Source organism: Gymnoscopelus braueri (assembly GCF_963280865.1).
Source record: "Gymnoscopelus braueri genome assembly, chromosome: 9".
In the NCBI taxonomy this organism is placed as follows: domain Eukaryota; kingdom Metazoa; phylum Chordata; class Actinopteri; order Myctophiformes; family Myctophidae; genus Gymnoscopelus; species Gymnoscopelus braueri.
Window position 1 is genome coordinate 54,435,790 of NC_137610.1, and position 19,435 is coordinate 54,455,224.

At 40.4% G+C, this 19,435-nt stretch overlaps 1 protein-coding gene across 1 annotated transcript in view; it reads left to right on the forward strand.

Moving 5' to 3' along the window:
• Positions 1 to 358: 358 nt before the first annotated feature.
• LOC308091253 (polyubiquitin-C-like) overlaps positions 359 to 19,435 on the forward strand; it is a 33,182-nt gene continuing 14,105 nt past the window's right edge. The window contains exons 1-9 of the mRNA XM_080436710.1: positions 359 to 487; positions 1,977 to 2,200; positions 2,292 to 2,586; positions 3,845 to 3,967; positions 4,423 to 4,491; positions 6,590 to 7,195; positions 11,753 to 11,800; positions 13,781 to 13,792; positions 18,547 to 18,762. Coding sequence (XP_080292836.1) covers positions 2,186 to 2,200; positions 2,292 to 2,586; positions 3,845 to 3,967; positions 4,423 to 4,491; positions 6,590 to 7,195; positions 11,753 to 11,800; positions 13,781 to 13,792; positions 18,547 to 18,762 — 1,384 coding nt within the window. The 5' untranslated portion in view covers positions 359 to 487; positions 1,977 to 2,185. The remainder of the gene's footprint in view (positions 488 to 1,976; positions 2,201 to 2,291; positions 2,587 to 3,844; positions 3,968 to 4,422; positions 4,492 to 6,589; positions 7,196 to 11,752; positions 11,801 to 13,780; positions 13,793 to 18,546; positions 18,763 to 19,435) is intronic.

The window sequence follows — 19,435 nt, forward strand, 5'->3', positions numbered from 1 at the left end:
CTGGGGGTCCCGACCCACAGGTTGAGAAACACTGTTCTAGACCAGCTATTCCCAACCTGTGGGCCGTGAGGTTGTTGCAAGTGGGCCCCCAAATAATTGACACAATTCTAAGATTTTAATGATGATATAACATTAATATTAAAAAAAGTAAAAACAAAAAATGCTAGTTAAAAAAAAACACTTTTAAAACTGAATTTTCATTGTGATGATAAATAAACTACTTGATCCAAGCTGGAACAGAATCGATTGATTGATCATTAAAATAAACAGTCTGTTATTGTGCGGCAACAGTCGGCCAGCACCACAATAACACTAACTGTAAGCTGTTCCAGGAAGAGTAAAAAAACACAAGAGGAAGTGCAGTTTCACACAGCAGATGCAAGCAGCAACGACGTGCTGCATGGAAATCTCCTTCAGCTGTAAAACTTTATTCAACATTTTGTTCAGCTCCTTTTTCTTTGACGTCTGTGATACGTCAAGCCTTAAGGTAAGATATTTTCTCTGTTTTGACTGATTTAAAAGCACATGTGATAAACACTACAGACTTGGGCCTATGCCATGGGTGTGCCATACGTAGCCTGTGTGTCACTCTGCTTGGTTTTATGCTTTATCCAACATGACAGCCATGTAAACAAACAAACAATGTCATTTACAACTAAACGTTGCGCTCAAGAATGTTTTTGAAAACATTTGAAGTGAGAAATGGACGATGCAAGAACCGAAAAGTGATTCTATTTGATCCACTGCACTTCCTTGTTTATCGTGGCACAACAACGGGGAATACCAAAACGCTCGCCCCAAAACACAGTCGCCCCGGGGCAAATCCGGCGGTATTACAGGCAAATCGGTGGTATATAGAATGGGGGGTGAGTGTGTTTTGGGGCGAGTTTTCCGGTTACCTTGTGGAATACTGTCCGCCCAGCCCAATACTTATGGAATACTTTCATTCCTGAAACCAAGGAAATACTTTGTTTTGTTGTTACTTTTGGGTAAATGCATTTATGTATAAGTAGCCGTGTAATAAGCGGGATAATGCATGGGGAGGTGGTCATTATTGAAATTTGAAGCCCTTCAGGGTGAGTATGCACCTCGGCTCCGCCTGGGTGCATACTCACCCTGTCGGGCTTTAAATTTCAATAATGACCACCTCCTCATACATTATCCCTTGCATATATTGGTAGTGAGCATAAATACTCTAATCCAGTTTTACCGCATCACTTAAACAGACTTTCTCGTGTCTTAAACATTTTTAAGTCTATTGTAGTTTATTATTTTATCATGACATACACTATGGGTCATATTGCTCCATTGAGCATGTGCACATATCCAAATATGTGTTGTTCCATATATCTATGTATAAAACTGAGACAATGTCGTTGCACTTGAAGTAAAAGTAGAGAAAAAGTTGTTTGGTTGACACTAAACAAAGTGAAAGTTTGGTTATACATCTGGCAACTGGAACAATGTAAATGAGTACATACTGCCATCTAGAGGCAAATCAGCACAACATTTAATGCCATGTAACCTAGAATAACACAATGTGGATTTTTGGTGGTAGAATATACTGTGGGCTACTGGTGTTGATGAATGGCACACAAAGAAGAATACAACCTCAAAAATAAGCTAATTGTTACCTATTAAATAACAGATTATTTATAAAATGATACAGAATTTTACCTCACAATTCTTTAATTAATTCCCCTATAAGCATCATTGGGTTATTAAACTACTGCCTACCATAAATGGAAATATAACATGTTAATTCTTGAATGGATGTAAAATACCAATCCCCTTATCTACACCACTTATCAAACACTCAGCATGTATTTACGGATGTATGCGGTATGCAGTTGTATGCACATACAGTACAAGCTGATTAGTATACAGTACGTACACAAACACATGCTTACTGTATGTATGTATTCCTAACTTTGTTCATCATCACAACAAGACTAAATTCCTTCTTTGCTTTTCAGCTGTGCCTCATCCAGAGAAGAAACAAACAATGAAGCATGCACATCCATTCACTAAATACCAGGTGCTGGACTGAGGTCAGAATCCACAAAGAAGAATAAAGTCTGCACACTGGGTCGTGTTCTAAGCTTAAAAATATATATTTTGGGTCCTTTTACACCATTGGACGTGATGTTTCGAGATATTTTCGTTTCATAATCCAGAGAAGACCATGGCTTCCACTCAGGTAGATACAAATAGCTACTCAAAATAAGGTGTACCTTGATCACATGTTATTGTTATGCTTTATACAAAAAACCTGCTACTCCCTTTGACAGGATCCCTCTGTGAGAATATTGAGATGGAACAAGGTGAAACTTGGCCAGTGGCTCAGCGCAGATTTCCAGTGCATTCTGCAGCATGCACACGCTAAAGAGGTCGTTGATGACAGAACGTATAAACGACTGAAGAATATAGTACTGCCAGAAGATGCTTGTATTGCCCTTATTGATTCACTGATGTTCAGAGGAGAGGAATCTTCATCTGCCTTCCTTGAACTTCTCAAAGATCCAGAGATTCACAGCACTTATAATACACAACTCAGGGACTGGATTCTTCCTCTTGAGCTGCCAGGTAATAATAATTAAAAAAGGTGAAATCTTTGTGCTGTCCGGCTTGGCCGTGTTCGGGGGAGGGAAGCCAGACTGGGAGGGTGATCTTTGTTGCAATGCTGGTGGTTATTTGGCAACGTTATTTGGCAAAAGTTATTTTATGCTTACACTCTGGTAAAAGTGAATCGGCCTGTTTATTTTATGGATATTGATATGGGTAATTGTATGGATAATTTTCAAAATAAAGTTTGGATCCCAAGGCTAGAATCCATAGGTCCTAAAGAAGCCTCATGCTAAATGTTACGCTTTTATCCACTTCGTATCATTAATTTTGCTAAGGTACCCCACTATACTGGGAGTACCAGTGACAACCAAGAACAGACTTAGTCCATGAGCCAGACAAGATTTCATTATCGAAAGAGTGGGCAAAACCAAACCTATATTAAATTGTTCATAGGGTCAATACGAGTAAATAAATATATGATAACCTTTCCACAGGAGCAGCTTTTTCATGGTTATCACACATTTTGTCATTTTCCCCATACGTACATGACAGGTGAAAAAATTACAAAATTTAAAAAAGAGTTATCATAATGAAACTTCCTGAGTTGATTACTTACATGAAGACAATGATTTATCGTATTACAAGTTTTCTGAAATTGTATATTTAAATATGCAAATTAGGCATTTAGTCCATGAGCCAGAGCCCCAAAATTGAGCCAGATATTGAATATTCCCTCGTTAAAAACCTTTGACTCCAACATCTTAACAAAATTAAATAAGTATGTTGACTCTGGCTTTGTCCAATGTTCCAATGTTGATTCTGGAAAGTTATGCAAATTTGGGCATATTTTCCTAATGCCTAATTTGCATATTTAAATATACAATTTAAGAAAACTTGTAATACGATAAATCATTGTCTTCATGTAAGTAATCAACTCAGGAAGTTTCATTATGATAACTCTTTTTTAAATTTTGTCATTTTTTCACCTGTCATGTACGTATGGGGAAAATTACAAAATGTGTGATAACCATGAAAAAGCTGGTCCTGTGGAGAGGTTATCATATATTTATTTACTCGTATTGACCCTATGAACAATTTAATATAGGTTTGGTTTTGCCCACTCTTTCGATAATCATTGCTCAATTTTGGGGCTCTGGCTCATGGACTAACTGCATGACGTCCACCAAGAGTGTGGTGACATCTGGAAACAACACTGATGATGTGTCCAATTTTGTGCATCAGTAGATGTTTGTTAACTAATCTTTCTCCCCTGTAGGTCGGAAACAGACTCACCCCTGTCCGTCCGTCCGTGAGTCCCTCCGTCCGTCCGACCGTCCATTTGTCTGTAAACCGCTAATCTCCGGCACCGTTGGCCCGGTCGCTGCGGGCAGGTGGGCAGGTAAGATAAAATCCATGATGTACTGAGTTCCACTGGATGCAATCAACTGCATCTGTCATTTTACTATGATAAAATAAAATGTAAATAATAAAATATATGTTTATTTGCTCTATCCCTTAAGCAACACTTTAATGCAATGTAACATTTTCACACTAGATGAACTTTCATTTTTATTATCTTCCATGTGCAGGTCTATATGAATGTATTTACTGTATGTGTCTTGTTCAAAATCAGGTTGTATTATGAGTTGCTGGCTGGAATACACTGGAATGTTTATGTTTTTGTTTTAATTGATGTGTCTGATAATCCTATGTGGGATGGGTCAAGAAATTGTCCGGACACAGAAATAAAATATTAATTAATTAATTGACTCATTCATACTGTAAGCTCCAGTCAACAGATTAAGAGGCCCTCAAGTGCAGATCAACACATGATTTTACTCTAATGTGTTTCAGTGATGAATCCGGTGGAAGCAGAGATAAATCCATTGGTGAATCCATCAGACCAGCCTATGTCATATTCAGGTAGGTCCTCTGTTTTATTTCCCACTCTGTATTCTGAGGTCCTAGGACTCAGTTCTACTGGTTGTTGTCTCCGCCAGGCCGAAAGGCATGGCGAGAGAGTATGTTTTACCCCCTGTCTGTCCGTCCGTGTGTCCGTCCGTCCGTCTGTGTGTCCATTTGTCTGTGAACAGCTAATCTCCGGCACCGTTGGCCCGGTCGCTGCGAAACTGTGCACACACACTCCCTGGAATGCAATCTGGCCCTGTTATAGCGCCACCAGGAGGCCAATTTGTGCAAAACCCATTTTTTTATATTACTCCTACAGATTTTATCCAAACATCACGCAATTCAGTACACAGTATCTCTATTGTCATGTGATCAACACGGATCTGTCTGATTTTCCATATTCCATCCTGATTGGCTAAGGTTGGCTTCCAAAGTTTGCAGGATTGGTCCGTTTTGAACTAAATGCCTCAAATCATGAATGCAGCATGCGATTTCCGTGAAATTTCACACGCACATTCCCACTAGGCCGAGGAAGAAATGCCACTTGAAAGTGTTCAAATCAGCCTCATGGTGGCGCTAAATAAGGCTGATTTGCGTTTTTAACTATAACTGCACCGATCTGCGTGAAACTTTGCACGCATACTCCCTAGAGGCCAAGGAAAAACCTTTGACCTGCATTTTTCACATTAGCCTTTTATAGCGCCACCAGGAGGCCGACTTATGTAAAACATTTTTTTTTAGATTAAGCCTTCAGATTTTATCAAAATTTCACGCAGATCTGTACACATGATCTCTATAGTCATGTGATCAAGATGGATCTGTTTGATTTTTCATATTCCATCCTGATTGGTGTGTGTGGCCCGTTTTCAACAAAATGCCGCAAATCATGCACGCAGCGTCCGATTGCGGTGGAACTTTGCACGCACATTCGCACTACGTTGAAGAACAAACGCCACCCTTTTAACATTGCCCTATTATAGCGCCACCAGGAGGCCGATTTTTCTTTTTTATATTACTCATACAAATTTTGTCCAAACATCATGCAAATCAGTACACATTATCTCTATAGTCAAGTGATCAAGATGGTTCCGTCTGATTTTTTATATTCCATCCTGATTGGCGAATTCCAAACATTGCTGGCCCACAATAACCTACCTGACCTGTCGGAGACCTGTGCTCCGAGGAGCACTTTTTCTAGTTAACCTTTAAGAGCAGGGAGATAGATATATAATAACAACCCCCCATGGGGAACAGAACCAAGCCTACAGGTGGTGCTGGGGTGGTGGTGGGAGCAAACGGCGCATGACAAACACCCATGACACACAAAGTGGACGGAACACAGATGTAAGTGAACTTAAATAACCCGCCCGATTGGACAGCAGACTGCCACGTCAGTGTATGACGTACTGTATGGATCTTGCGTGACGCTGTAAACAGCCATATAGAATGAGCATGCATGTAACCTCTCGAGTGTATACTGCCAGAACTAACTCGCAGGCTACGTATAATTTTTGGCCAATGTTTTTTGGCAGATGTATGCATCAAATGAATAAAATATTTGTCATAAGTTCCCTGGTTGTTTCTTTTTATAGATTTGAATCCATTTAGACCTGCAAAGCCTATGTTATACCTTTCAATCCAGGAAAGCATCCGAGTCATTTTAGATGATGTTATGTATATAGGAACCTGAGTTTTTCTGAAAACTTTGGTTAGGATTTAGAACACGTTTTTCATGTCTAAATGGGTTAATGCAATGAAACATAATGAATTCTATTTAATTGTAGTTGAAGGACCACACCTCTTTTCAACCTAGGTCTGTGTTCAATATGCTTACTTTAAATATATATATATATATATATATATATATATATATATATATATATATATATATATATATATATATATATATATATATATATATATATATATATATATATATATAAAATGGGTTATTAATTTAACCCAAGATTTTGGGTCAAATGAATTACCCATTTCTGTGGGTCTAAATTAAATAAGTTAGCTAAATAAAATAAGTATGAAATACGATGATAATTCTATAACTTTAAATGATGCAGCAATTAAACTTTCTTTCTTTCTTTCTTTCTTTCCTCAGATCTCATAACAAATGATGAAGACATTCGGATTGTGGTGGTGGGGAAGACTCAAGCTGGAAAGAGTGCCACAGGAAACACCATCCTCGGCCTTGAAGCATTTGAATCCAAGTTTGCATTTGAATCTGTGACATTGAGCTGTAATAAGGCCAGTGGTGTAGTAGCTGGTAGAAAGGTTTCTGTCATTGATACTCCAGGCTTGTTTGACACTGGGTTCAGTAAATATGTAACCCTTAAAGAGGTCAGAAGGTGTATTACTTGGGCTGCTCCTGGTCCCCATGTGTTCCTGGCTTTGATCCGACTGGGGACTGATGAGGAGAAGAACGTTTTGGCAAAGATTCAGAAAGAATTTGGACATCGTTCAGACAAATACACCATGATTCTCTTCACTCATGGTGACCAGAAACAGATTCAAAAAGCTGTGAACGATTCTCCGAAAATGCAAGAATTACTCAGCAAATATAATGGTAATTATCATGTCTTTAACAACGAAGCTGAGATTCCCTCTCAGGTCACTGAGCTGCTAAAGAAAATCAACAAGATGGTGAAGGAGAACGGTGGAAGCCACTACACCAACCAGATTTTCCAAGTAGAAGTAAGGAAACAAGGTGAGAGAAACAAGTTAATTATTCCTTATTAAAGGAGTTGTCATTGGAGGAGTAAATGGTGGGAGGGTGTTGTCCAGTGTTGGGCAGTAACGCGCTAGTTAATAATATATTACTGTAATATTATTACTTTACCCAATAACGAGTAGTGTAACTTATTACAGCTGCCAAAACAGTAATAGTATTACATATTAGGCCTACTGTAATGCTGCGTTACTCATTAAAATGAAAGTGTTTTTTTTGTGTTTCTCATCGAGATAAAAGCACTTTCTCTTCGCTGTATCGGTCTATGAGCCGCCGAGCCGGTGCCGCGTTGTGTCTGTGTCCAGCAGATAGCTGCAGATCCATGGAGCAGTACATTTAAACGGAAGAGCATAGGAGGTTGTCACATGCGTAAACAACGATTTACAAGCTATCAACACTTTGCGATGGTACAGGCTGTTAGCTTGTAGATCAGTTATTTTTAAGTATGCGCCATTGCGCAAAGTATATATATATTACAGTATATTGTATACGTGCAGGTCAGGGGTCTGACGCAGGACGCACAGGTCTGTGTTCCTCCGTGCGTGCATGGCTCTAAAACGAAGCCATGTACACATGGATACTTTCAACACTTGGAAATATTGGGCCTCATTCAGCCACCATGCATTCTTAAGAGGATTCTTAGACCAACTTAAGAAGTTTTTAAGAACATTTTGGTATACTTCAATGTTTTCTTAGCTGTGATCTGTAGGAACAGAATCTACACTCACTGAAGAGCACTCTTAAAGGTGGCCTTTGAGTTCTTAAAGGTGGACATACACTACGAGATAATCGGGCTAAAAAACAACCCTCACGAGTATCGGGGGGGCGTGTCTACCCCCCCTCCCCCCTTCAAAAATGTTTGATATTTCCTAACTGGATCGCTACTGTATGGAACACCTGGCGCGGGTCGGACCGAGAGAAATACGGCCGCTGTTCCAACACCGCAATGCCACACACACACACACACACACACACACACACACACACACACACACACACACACACACACACACACACACACACACACACACACACACACGTTGTTTATGTAGGATGGACAATCATGTGCAGCTGCGGTGGATCCATGTTTTATATTAACATACATTATTTTGATAATGATTTTATTATTTTCATTTTAAAATATGGACTGACAGTCCTATAGCTATAATGTCCATAGAGAATATATCCCCACCTGAAAGATGTGTAGCCGATGAAACACAACGGCTTTGCATTGATGACACCAGGTTTAAGAAACTCATGAGCGCACTGGCCAATACAAACTAATAGGCGAGTGCGCTCTGGTGCGCAATTTCCGAACGCACTGCTGCTGTCCAATGTGTCCAAATTCATCTTTAAATGCCCTGTTTTCAGCACTGTCACATATCTTTTACACATATCTTTTATACTCTTTATACTTTTGGATAGTGTCATTTCTCTTGTTAACTAGCAGATTAATGTTTAGCGATCTCAAGCAGTCTGTCTCTCTCAAGTAGCAGCTGCAATCCATCCAGTAACGACCAATTTATGCTTCGACGTACAACGGTCAGTGCATGGTGGGAAAAGTACTCAGATATTTTACCTAAGTAAAAGTATCAATACTCAGTTACAAATAAAAGTCCGGAATTCAAAATTGAGTAAAAGCACAAAAGTATTAGTATCAAAATGTACTTAAAGTACCAAAAGTAAAAGTACTAATGTTTGAAAATAGCAGATCTACAAGCTCACAATGTGTTGCGATGCGATGCATTGTGAGCTTGTAGATCGGCTATTTTCAAATAGCCTATGTAGGCCTATAAAATAGGGCTAAAGTGGTTAATGTATGTTTTATAATATAATAATTGATAATAGCAAAGTAACTAGTAACTAAAGTTTTCAAATGATTGTAGTGGAGTAAAAGTACAATATTTGCCGTTGGGGTGTAGAAGTAATACAATAGTACTGAAAATTGGCAATACTCCAGTAAAGTAAAAATACCTAAAAAATTGTACTTAAGTGCAGTACTTGAGTACATGTACTTTGTTACTTTATGACAACGGTGTTGCGCACCGAATATATTCAATCTGTGCTGCAGTGTGAGCTTGTGGATTTGCAAAGCGATCCTGATGAATCATGCTTAATAATGTGACGTGTGTAGCCTACGTCTGGCATTGTGGGGTATAATGAGAATAAAAGTAAAATCATTCAAATTATTGAATGACTATAATGAGGACGGTAGGCTTTGCTACTGTCAGTCTTGGAGGGGGGGGGGGACCGCTCGTTTACGGTTTATTATGCCACCTAATAATAGCTTACATTTTGATTCCTTCTCTGTGAGAGTATCACAAATGTGTGCCAAATATAAGGCGTTCTGTCTTGACTCTTGGAGTTCCAGTACATTTGTTAACTATCCATTTCTTAAATTAGCCTTTCATTATGTTCTGGCCCGCCATCTAATGCTTTAGAAAAAAAAAAATCATGTTGGTGCACCCTTCATAGTTCTTAAATCCATGAATTTTGCTAAATGTTGCAAGGGAAGTCTCTGTGCCAGCCAGGATTATTTTGTTCTTCGTCGCACAATGGTTTCGAGTGGTTAACATTATGCGATATTAGCTGTAGAATACAACTCTCGTAGACGTATTTATGATTCTGACGTTTTCAATCTACGAGAGTTGTAGGGTTCACAGGGACTTTCTGCACTATGCCCCGTAGACACTCCAAACATGTACAAATTGAAAATAAAGGTGCTTACCCCCACGCAGCAAATGTTAACTATCGCTACGGGGTAGTAGTTTAATGTAATAATCCATATCTTTCAATAAAGAAGTGTTTAATGCCGTCGGTGGCTGATTCTGTCGGAAGTTCCCAATGGGCGGTAGTGACGCGCCCGTCTGGTGAAACCCGGAATTACACTCAATGTAAACAGGAAGTAAGCGAGGGTGAAAAAATGGCATTCGGCCATAGACGGCATTAAAACACTTCTTTATTGAAAGATATGGATTATTACATTAAACTACTACGCCGTAGCGAGAGTTAACATTTGGGGCGTGGGAATAAGCACCTTTATTTTTAATTTGTACATGTTTGGAGTGTCTACGGGGTATAGTGCTAAAAGTTCCTGTGTCCATGGGGGGTGAACCCTACAACTCTCGTAGATTGAAAACGTCATAATCATAAATACGTCTACGAGAGTTGTATTCTACAGCTAATGCGATATACAAGACCACAAGTAGCCGGTATCAAGAAGACTCACTCCAAAACCAACTCACCCCATTGCTAGGAAAACTCACTCCGGAAAACTCACCCCACAGGGTAGGAAAACTCACCCCCAAGATTTTCGGGGGTAGGAAAACTCACCCCAGGACCGGAGAAAACTCACTCCGGAAAACTCACCCCAATGGGTTTTAACTTTGTGAGCTTTCCATTTTCACAGAATGCTTGGGGTAAAACTTTTTCAGTCATCCGCGGACTTCTTTTTTTCGCCGATAAAGTATAGTTTTGGACCATGACGGAGGCGCGCCGACTCAGCAGACCTTGAGGCTGAGGAGTTGCGCCCGAGCGCCTCCAGGCGCGAGTGCCCGCAACGACCAGCCGATGGTCTGCTAGTCGAATCAGCGCCGTCCGAGTTATGTACCGATAGGGACAGAATAGTAAATATTTTTGGTGGGGACTGCGTTTGCCCCACTGACTGCGTTTGCCCCACTGACTGCGTTTGCCCCAACTGCCACTCAAAGTGACTACTGGCCAATCACAGTGCGTCTCCCCCGGGGTGAGTTTTCCTACCCCAGGGGTGAGTTTTCCTACCCCCGGGGTGAGTCTTCCGGAGTGAGTTTTCTCAGGTCCTGGGGTGAGTTTACCCACCCCCCGGGGTGAGTGTTCCTAGCTCCGGGGTGAGTTTTCCTTTTTGAGTTGGGGTGAGTTGGTTTTGGAGTGAGTCTTCTTGTATTCCAAGTAGCCTACCGCGAATGAGACGCGTTGTGAGCTTGTAGATCTGCTCTGACGCAGTGCACCGTGTGTGTGTGTGTGTGTGTGTGTGTGTGTGTGTGTGTGTGTGTGTGTGTGTGTGTGTGTGTGTGTGTGTGTGTGTGTGTGTGTGTGTGTGTGTGTGTGTGTGTGTGTGTGTGTGTGTGTGTGTGTGTGTGTGTGTGTGTGTGTGTGTGTGTGTGTACGCGTGCTGCGCTGCTCAGGAGCGCAGCTGGCTGTCGGAGAAAAACACTGAATTGAAAATGAATAACTTTATTTAATATCAAAATAATATAGGCTACTGATATAATATCTTATATAATTATAATTATTAATAATTCATAATTATTATTTTTTAAATATATTTTTCTATTTATTATTGCTGTTCGCAAGCCCGAGAATCTGGATAGAATCTTGTAGTGTGGAAATAGCTGACAACAAGCTCACAACATGACATGTCGTGCGCTTGTAGATTACAAGTCCTACAAAGTGGTTAAAGCAATGATTTAATAAATGACTAATATCATATAGTGTTACCTCATGTACAGATCAATACATATGATTTTACTTTAAAATGAAGTGTCTCTGATGTTTCAGAGCTGAAAAAAATGATGGATTCATCGAACCTGACTGCAGCATCTTCAGGTGTGTCCTTTGTTTATTGAATTAACTGATATTCAGATAGACTTAGAATAAACATTACTGTTTACTAGTTCAGGCCACCCACATGCCTGTTTCGTTGGTATTGTGTTGCTGTTGTGTAGTTGTGTAGTTGTGTTGATGTTGTGTTGATGTTGAGTTGATGTTGTGTACTGTACTGTATTTGTGTTGATGTTGTGTTGATGTTGTATATTTGTGTTGATGTTGTGGAAAAGACAAAAGAATAAGACAAAACACCGCAATTGTGGGCATTTATCATTCTATCTTGACTTTGACTTCAGCGTACGGCCCGCTCAGATCTCACGTCAGGTCTGAGGGCGTGTAGACTTTGGCTACACCCACCAGTTTGTTCCATCGTAGACATGCGGAGCAGCATTGCCTGACCATCTGACAGGGATCTGGACACGTGTATCCACTCCAAAATGGATATCTAACACACTAATAAATAATCCCTGTGAAAATATAAGATTTTATAAAGGCATACATCATGGACATGCACGCCTATTTTATTTCTATTTAAATCTAACATAGCCTACATTTGCAAAGTTAGGTGCTGAATTATTCACTCATTTAAACAAACTGCTTTAACAGTCATTCAGATAAGATTGCAGATCTCGCTGCATTGGCTATTTAAAAATAGAAGATCTACAAGCTCACAATGCATCACAATGCGACGAGTGCGATAGATCTGCTATTTTGAAAATATACGAGCGCCTATGCGAGAGCATTTTTGGGAGTCGGGACTGGTGCCGCTGTAACCTTTTCATGGACAGTGAGGTCTCCAAACGTATATACAGTAGCGTGTCCTATGGAGTTATGTGAAACCTGGGTTAAGGATATAAACCTGAAGCTCAAACCTGTGCCCAGCGCAGCTGTAATTCTTCACGCTGTGGATTTATTTGGGCCACCGGGAGACCGGAGATATAACCATCCAGCACACACCAGCCTTCATCCATTAATGTTTATAATTCATTCTTCAATCACTCCATAAACGTTCAGATTATGACTGCCTTGCCAGGCTATCTCTCATTATCGTGGCGTCACGGCAGCCTGTGACTCATGGGAGAACGCGCACTGCTCCTAATGGGTTGTAGTAAGTTGTGTAGTCGGACGCGGACATGAAAGGCAGCGAGGCCGGCGGGGGAAACTCTTTCTTATTGGCTTTCCATACTTTGTTTGGTCGTATTCCGTGAGATGTATCAAAGGACAGACCAAATGTACGCTAGGATTGGCCATATAGGATCGCTTGATAAATATCTGGACGTGCGCGTAATATCGTTCCTGGGCTCAAATATAAGCTGGTTTGTACACTCCATTGATAAATGAGCTCTGGATGATTTTGTATTTTTGACAGCGACATATTGCTGTCTGTCCAAAATATGGAGACAGTTTTTTTCCGTCTGACTTCGACTGCGACTAATCAATGAAGGACAGAACAACTATCTCACCTACTTTTCATTGGTTCAATATTTGAAAAACCCACACACAGACATAAAGTGTGTTCAATAGCACTGATTCATTAAAACAAGTACAAAAGTTGAAAAATGGAGATCTGGCCTCTGTGGACATTTTTAAGAACAACCTTAAAACGCTACTATTTGAACAAGCTTTTGCAGATGTTACATGATTTTATTTCCACATTTGTGTTATTATTTGCTGTACTGCTTGAGGTGAATTGTACAGGATTTTTCTGTTTTAATACCTTGTTTTGTTTTTAATCTCTATATGTGAAGCACTTTGAGAGTCCTCTCTGTGAAAAGTGCTATATAAATAATATTTACTTACGGTAAGGTTCGACATAAGGTACATAAGGTAGGTACGTACATGAGGTTAGACGTAAGGTGCATCAGTATACTGTTCATGCTATTTAGATATTAAGTGCGTCTAATCATTTTTGCATCTGTTTTCTTTTTGTTATATTTCATATCACCACATGATGACCGAACAACATGTTGCCTGAAACAGATGAAGAAAAAGGTGAGCTTTTTCTGTCCCATATTTGAGGTAACCAGTGAGTAGGTTGTTGGCTGGTGCTTTTGTTTCCAGGATGTACATCCTCTATATCTCGTTCAAAAACTATAAATGTATCAGTTGTTACCAGAGCCGGCGCTCCATATAGGCGGCTGCCTAGGGCATATGGTGGTGTAGTATTCTGAAATGAATGATGACACTTGCGCGATCGGTATTCTATCACTCGTTTGAAAGTCACATCACTGTTTGCATGGGTTAATTAGTGTGGTTGCCCGAATAGGGCAACCAGACTATAATAATAATAATAATAATAAACTTTATTTGTATAGCACCTTTCATGACATGAAATGCAGCTCAAAGTGCTTTACAGAGCAAGAATACAATTACAGTTAGAACCAATTTAACAATAAAGCAAACAAAAATAAAATAAAATAAAATAAAAGCAAAGGCATAAAACAACATTAAAATAGGCAATACAGTGAGGAATTAAAAATCAACCAAAGAATCAGCTAAAAGCAAGAGTGAAGTAATAGGTCTTGAGCTGTGGAATACCAGAACAGATGTTGTGTTTGTCTGAGTCAAAGTTAGCTAGACTGACAAAATAGCTTCTGCCTGTTACTGTAGGTAAGAGTGAAACCAAGACAAGGCTGTGCCTGACAAACCAATCCAGTACTCCAAACGTTGTAGTAGAATTGTGTGATCAATCGTATCAAAAGCAGCGGTTAAGTCAAGTAGGAGAACAGATACATTTTTGTCATCAGTGGACACCCTAAGATCATTAATTACTTTTACAAGTGCTGTTTCTGTACTATGACCTTTCCTGAAGCCAGATTGGAATTTGTTATGAACCTTATTGTTCTGTAGGAACACATCCAGTTGATGAAAGATAGTTTTTTCTAAGACCTTGCCCAAAAATGGCAGTTTTGAGATTGGTCTATAATTACCCAGCACCAATGGATCAAGGTTGTGTTTCTTGAGTAACGGCCTGACTACAGCCGTTTTCAGTGAGTCTGGAAAGACGCCTGAAAGTAGAGAGCTGTTTACAATTCTTAGGATATCTCCAATAACACTGTCTAAAACCTCTTTGAGAAACGGGGTGGGTACTACATCCAGTGAGCAAGATGATGATGTCATCTGTGATATAGTTTTACGGAGTTCCTCTTCATTAATTGCGCAGAATGATATTAGGCTTCCTCTGGAGGGATCTACATTTTTGCACCATGCACCATTTGCCACATTTGCAGTGCTAGCAGCAGCATTCATAATACCAGCTCGAATGCTAAAAGAATTGTTTTCAAAAAAGGATGCGAACTCATCACACTTAGCTTTAGAAGCAGGGAGCGACTCTTTGTAAGCCTGGGGGGGGTTTAAGAGATGTTCTATGGTAGAGAATAAGACTCTGGCATTTTGCTTGTTGTCATTGATAATGCGTGAAAAATATGCCTGCCTTGCCAAGCGCAGTGCTTTGTTATAGGCCACTGTTGACTTCTTAAAGATCTCTAGGTGGACAGTGAGTTTGTTTTTTCTCCAAATTCGCTCAGCTTTACAACATTCTTTCTTGAGTGAGCGCATGTGCTCGTCGATCCAGGGTGTTACTCTAGAGTTAAGTTTCTTTTTAGTTTTCATAGGAGCCACTATGTCGAGAGCTGACTCTAATTTGAGATTAAAATGTTGAACCATATCATTCACTGAGGGAGCATCAAGTAGGGGGGGCACCTGCACACACGCCAGATGACGAGGAAACTCGTTTGCTGCAGATGAGCTCTTCCGACTTTATTCTTTCTAGATAAACTTTATTTTGACGCACAATTTCTCCCGCAGTTTATTTTTCCCACACTCGTGCCATATGTCAAATTGACCGTCTTCACCGGGACTCCACGGCTTGTACTTTGCTAAGAGATTGGTTACGTAGTTCAATTGATATTGATTTATTAGTGCATTAAATGTCCCCATCCACTTTAATGGGAAAATGAAAAAACTCCCATTCAAGTATTTTTTTCTCAGAAACCGTAAGGGCTAGAGTTACAAGACTTTGAGGGGAGGTTCATAGTTTAGTGCAAAATTATTAAAAAAAATAATTAAACCAGTCAGCCTCATGGTGGTGCTATAACAGCCCACTTTACCTTTTGGCTTATAACCCTTGAGCCGTAAGTCGTAGAATAAACGACTTTTCCCCTGGATTCCTTGGGTCATGACGCAACTCCCCGTAAAGGCCACGGCCATTTGCGTCTGGATAGATTTTCTGCCATTTTGAATTTTCTTCAAAACACACCTTTTCTCCACTTCTTCTCCTCCTCCTACAGATTTTGTCCAAATCTCACAAAAATCCGTACACACAATCTCTGGACCCATGCAATAAACATCCAGGTGGCATTTTCAAAGTTCTTACCGTTCGACCGTAATTGGCTTTTATTAGTGGGAGGGGCCCGTTTTACAAAAAATGCCAAAAATCACGAACGAAACGTCCGGTCAATCCCAAATTTGAAGCTCATGTCAAGGGTGGTTTACTCAACGAATCCCCAAAAGCATTTCCACTTTGATCCATAGGGGGTGCCACAAATGCGTAAAATGTAACCGTTTGATGCAAAAACATGATTTTTGGGGGGATCAGTTCTCTCAAAAAGAAAAGCAAGTGATCTCAGGAGTGACATGACGATGTCATTGGCCCGCTACATTTGTGGGAGGGGCCTGTTTCTTTAGTGGGAGGGGCCTATTTCCTCAAATCAAAACGGCACGTGTCACGAACGCGGGATCCGATCGGCACCGAATTTGAATCGCACGTTGTGCGGCCTCCGACGGTATTCCTCCAGGCGTATTCCTCGAGTCCTGGTGGCCGCGACCGGCGTCGGCGCAACCACACTTTGCAATTTCCCAGAATTGCGACGCGTCTAGTTAACCTTGTGATACTGCCTGCTGCCTGGAACTGGGAGCTGCAGACGGGAGAGGTGCAGGCACCTCTCCGCTCTCCACATAGTTGAACAGTTAATGCAAGTAAAACCAGTCAGTCAAACACACTATGAAATGCTACTACGAAATAAACATAATAATAATATGATGTATTATGATTTATTATCTTGTGTCCTTGCTTACTGTAAATCTCTCTGGATTAAGAGCGTCTGCTAAATGCCTTAATTGTAAACTGTAAACCACCACCAGTGCTACAGTTTAGAGGAAAGAAGGTGAGAAATGCGCGCTATCTTTTGTTATATAGTGATGGATCTGTTTTTCCTTATCACCCATATAAAGTACAGATAACTTTCAGAAAGACGACAAGAAAATCCAGACGGAGACAGGCAGCATTTTGGGTGTAATGAAATATCTTGTATTAACAGACAGAGAGAGTATTGGAAGGTTACATTATCAACAGGTGGCATCATCGGTCGACCTCTCTCTAACGAGAGGAAGAAAAAGCACTGGGTTTTAACATCACCCATTAACATATGACATCATGTCAGACTCATGAGCATCGGTCCGGTGGAGGTGGAATCCTCTCATTGGCGGAGAGTGATGATACGTTGATGAAGTCAGATGAAGATGATGATGGTAGATGATGATGATGACCCCGCGTCCAAGTGTCTGGGTCAACACTTTGACTTTGGTTCTTGACCGGTCACTCAGTGGCACTGAAAGAATTGTTATTGTATTGGAGGAACACACTGTTGAAGTGAGCTGAAAACATTCACTTCTAACTAGAAATATTATGAATTCCAGAAGCCGATAGATAGCAACACCAGCAGACAGAATGAGACATGTCTTCCTGTAGAGAACATATGTTATCAGACATTGAAGCAGGCACCCTGATATCAGCTAGTACAGTAAGCCCCTGGCTTACTGTATATGTGAAACATGTCAGGTTGACAGTGAGACGACATACAGTATGGAGCCAGGCTGAGTTAGGCTGAAATATGACACTAAAATATGCTATGATGACTGGTTAGATCTATTGTCCACAAAATACATTGTTTTTCACACCTATCATATAGTCCCCCAGGATTCTGCAGAGAAAAAGTCTTGATTCCACGGAGAACAATCCTTCATTCCGCGGCTTGATAGTTAATTTTCATTGAAAAGCAACCCAAAAATAGAATAAAAGACAATATGTCTCAAAACACTGGCTTACAGTTGAATTATTGGCAACTAAAGAAATGTGAATTAAGTTATTGCACATAGCCAAAATGCAATAATAATATTAGGCTTGCCATTCAGGATGTAAAATAAAGTTGTCCTTTTTGGGAGAAGTGGAACTTAGAAGTCACTTTAAGTTTAGCAAGAGGGAGAGGAGACCTATCCTCTACAGGGAATTATTTGATATCTAGGCTACAGAAAACATTCAGTTGGACAGCCTACACACATACACACAACATACAAGACAAGCGTTTAAATACAGCTGCCATTAATTAGTGCTGTTGATTGCCTAGTGGTCAAATCAAGGTCAACAAGCCATCGTTAAGTAGAGAGATTCTACTTGTTTTCTGTACTGTGCGGTGCCTTGTATTCCGTGGACGGCCGAGAAATCCATGGACGGACGAAAAATCCGCGGCAATTTACATCGCGGAATCTTGGGGGGTTCTAGTTATATGTATATACAAAATAAAGAGGGGGTGGGGGGGTGCGTGAGAGAAAGCTTGCCTAGGGCGCTAATGGGGCTAGGACCGGGCCTGGTTGTCACTCTACTATTTATCTGTGGCTGCAGAGATGCAGGAGCTTCATTTTCTGTGATGCATTTATCTCACCCACTCTTCTTTTTCTCTTCCTAACAGGACGTTTTGTGATGGAGCACAGGACTCAGTTGATTCAAAACGTTATACCTTCCACAGTCATGTATTTAGTAGACAGTCTAGGAACCAGGGTCCCTCCTGAGCTCTATGATGAGATTGAAGCTGCAGAGACGAGTGTGGACCAAATGAAGACACTGTACACATCACTGCTAGATGAAGGGGGAACACCTGTTAGAGCTGCCTTCTACAATGCTTTTGGTAAGATCCAGGTGTATTACTCATTTACTTATTTGTGTTTTTTATTAATATTTATTTCTTTATTTTTCAAAAACACAATAACTTGTACTGTAGTAGCATTTGAACACATTTGTGAGACTTAGGATGAAATAGCTTTTAAATAATGGCATTTTTAAATACTTTTTGTAATGATCTTTTTGATTTGAACCATTTAAAGTCAGTCACCCGAGGAATCCGCCAGGGGGCGTTGTGTTAGAGGCCAAGCAACATGCGAATAAAATGTGGTGCCGATCTGATCCTGCATTCATGATATATGATGCTTTGTTTTCAAGAAACCTACCACTAATTTTGCTAGCCAATTACAATGTCACATCACCCCTGAGATCGTTCGATTACGTAGTAACCTTTGTTCTCTGAGACTATCTCTCCACCCAACATTCATATGTATGGGGAATGACCCCACTTTGCTTGTGACATAGATATTTCTTTAAGACACACCAGTTGTACTGGCACACACGGGTAGTTAAGCACATACTGTATTTAACATATTTACAAATATGTTGAATTTTAAATATTTACAACCCCCGGGGCGGCTAGACAGCCAGACACCATCCGCCACTAAACGCTCAGGCGCAAGAGTCTGGCCAACCCAGAGTCTGGCCAAGGCCAGTGACCACAGGGGTGAAGGGCCACT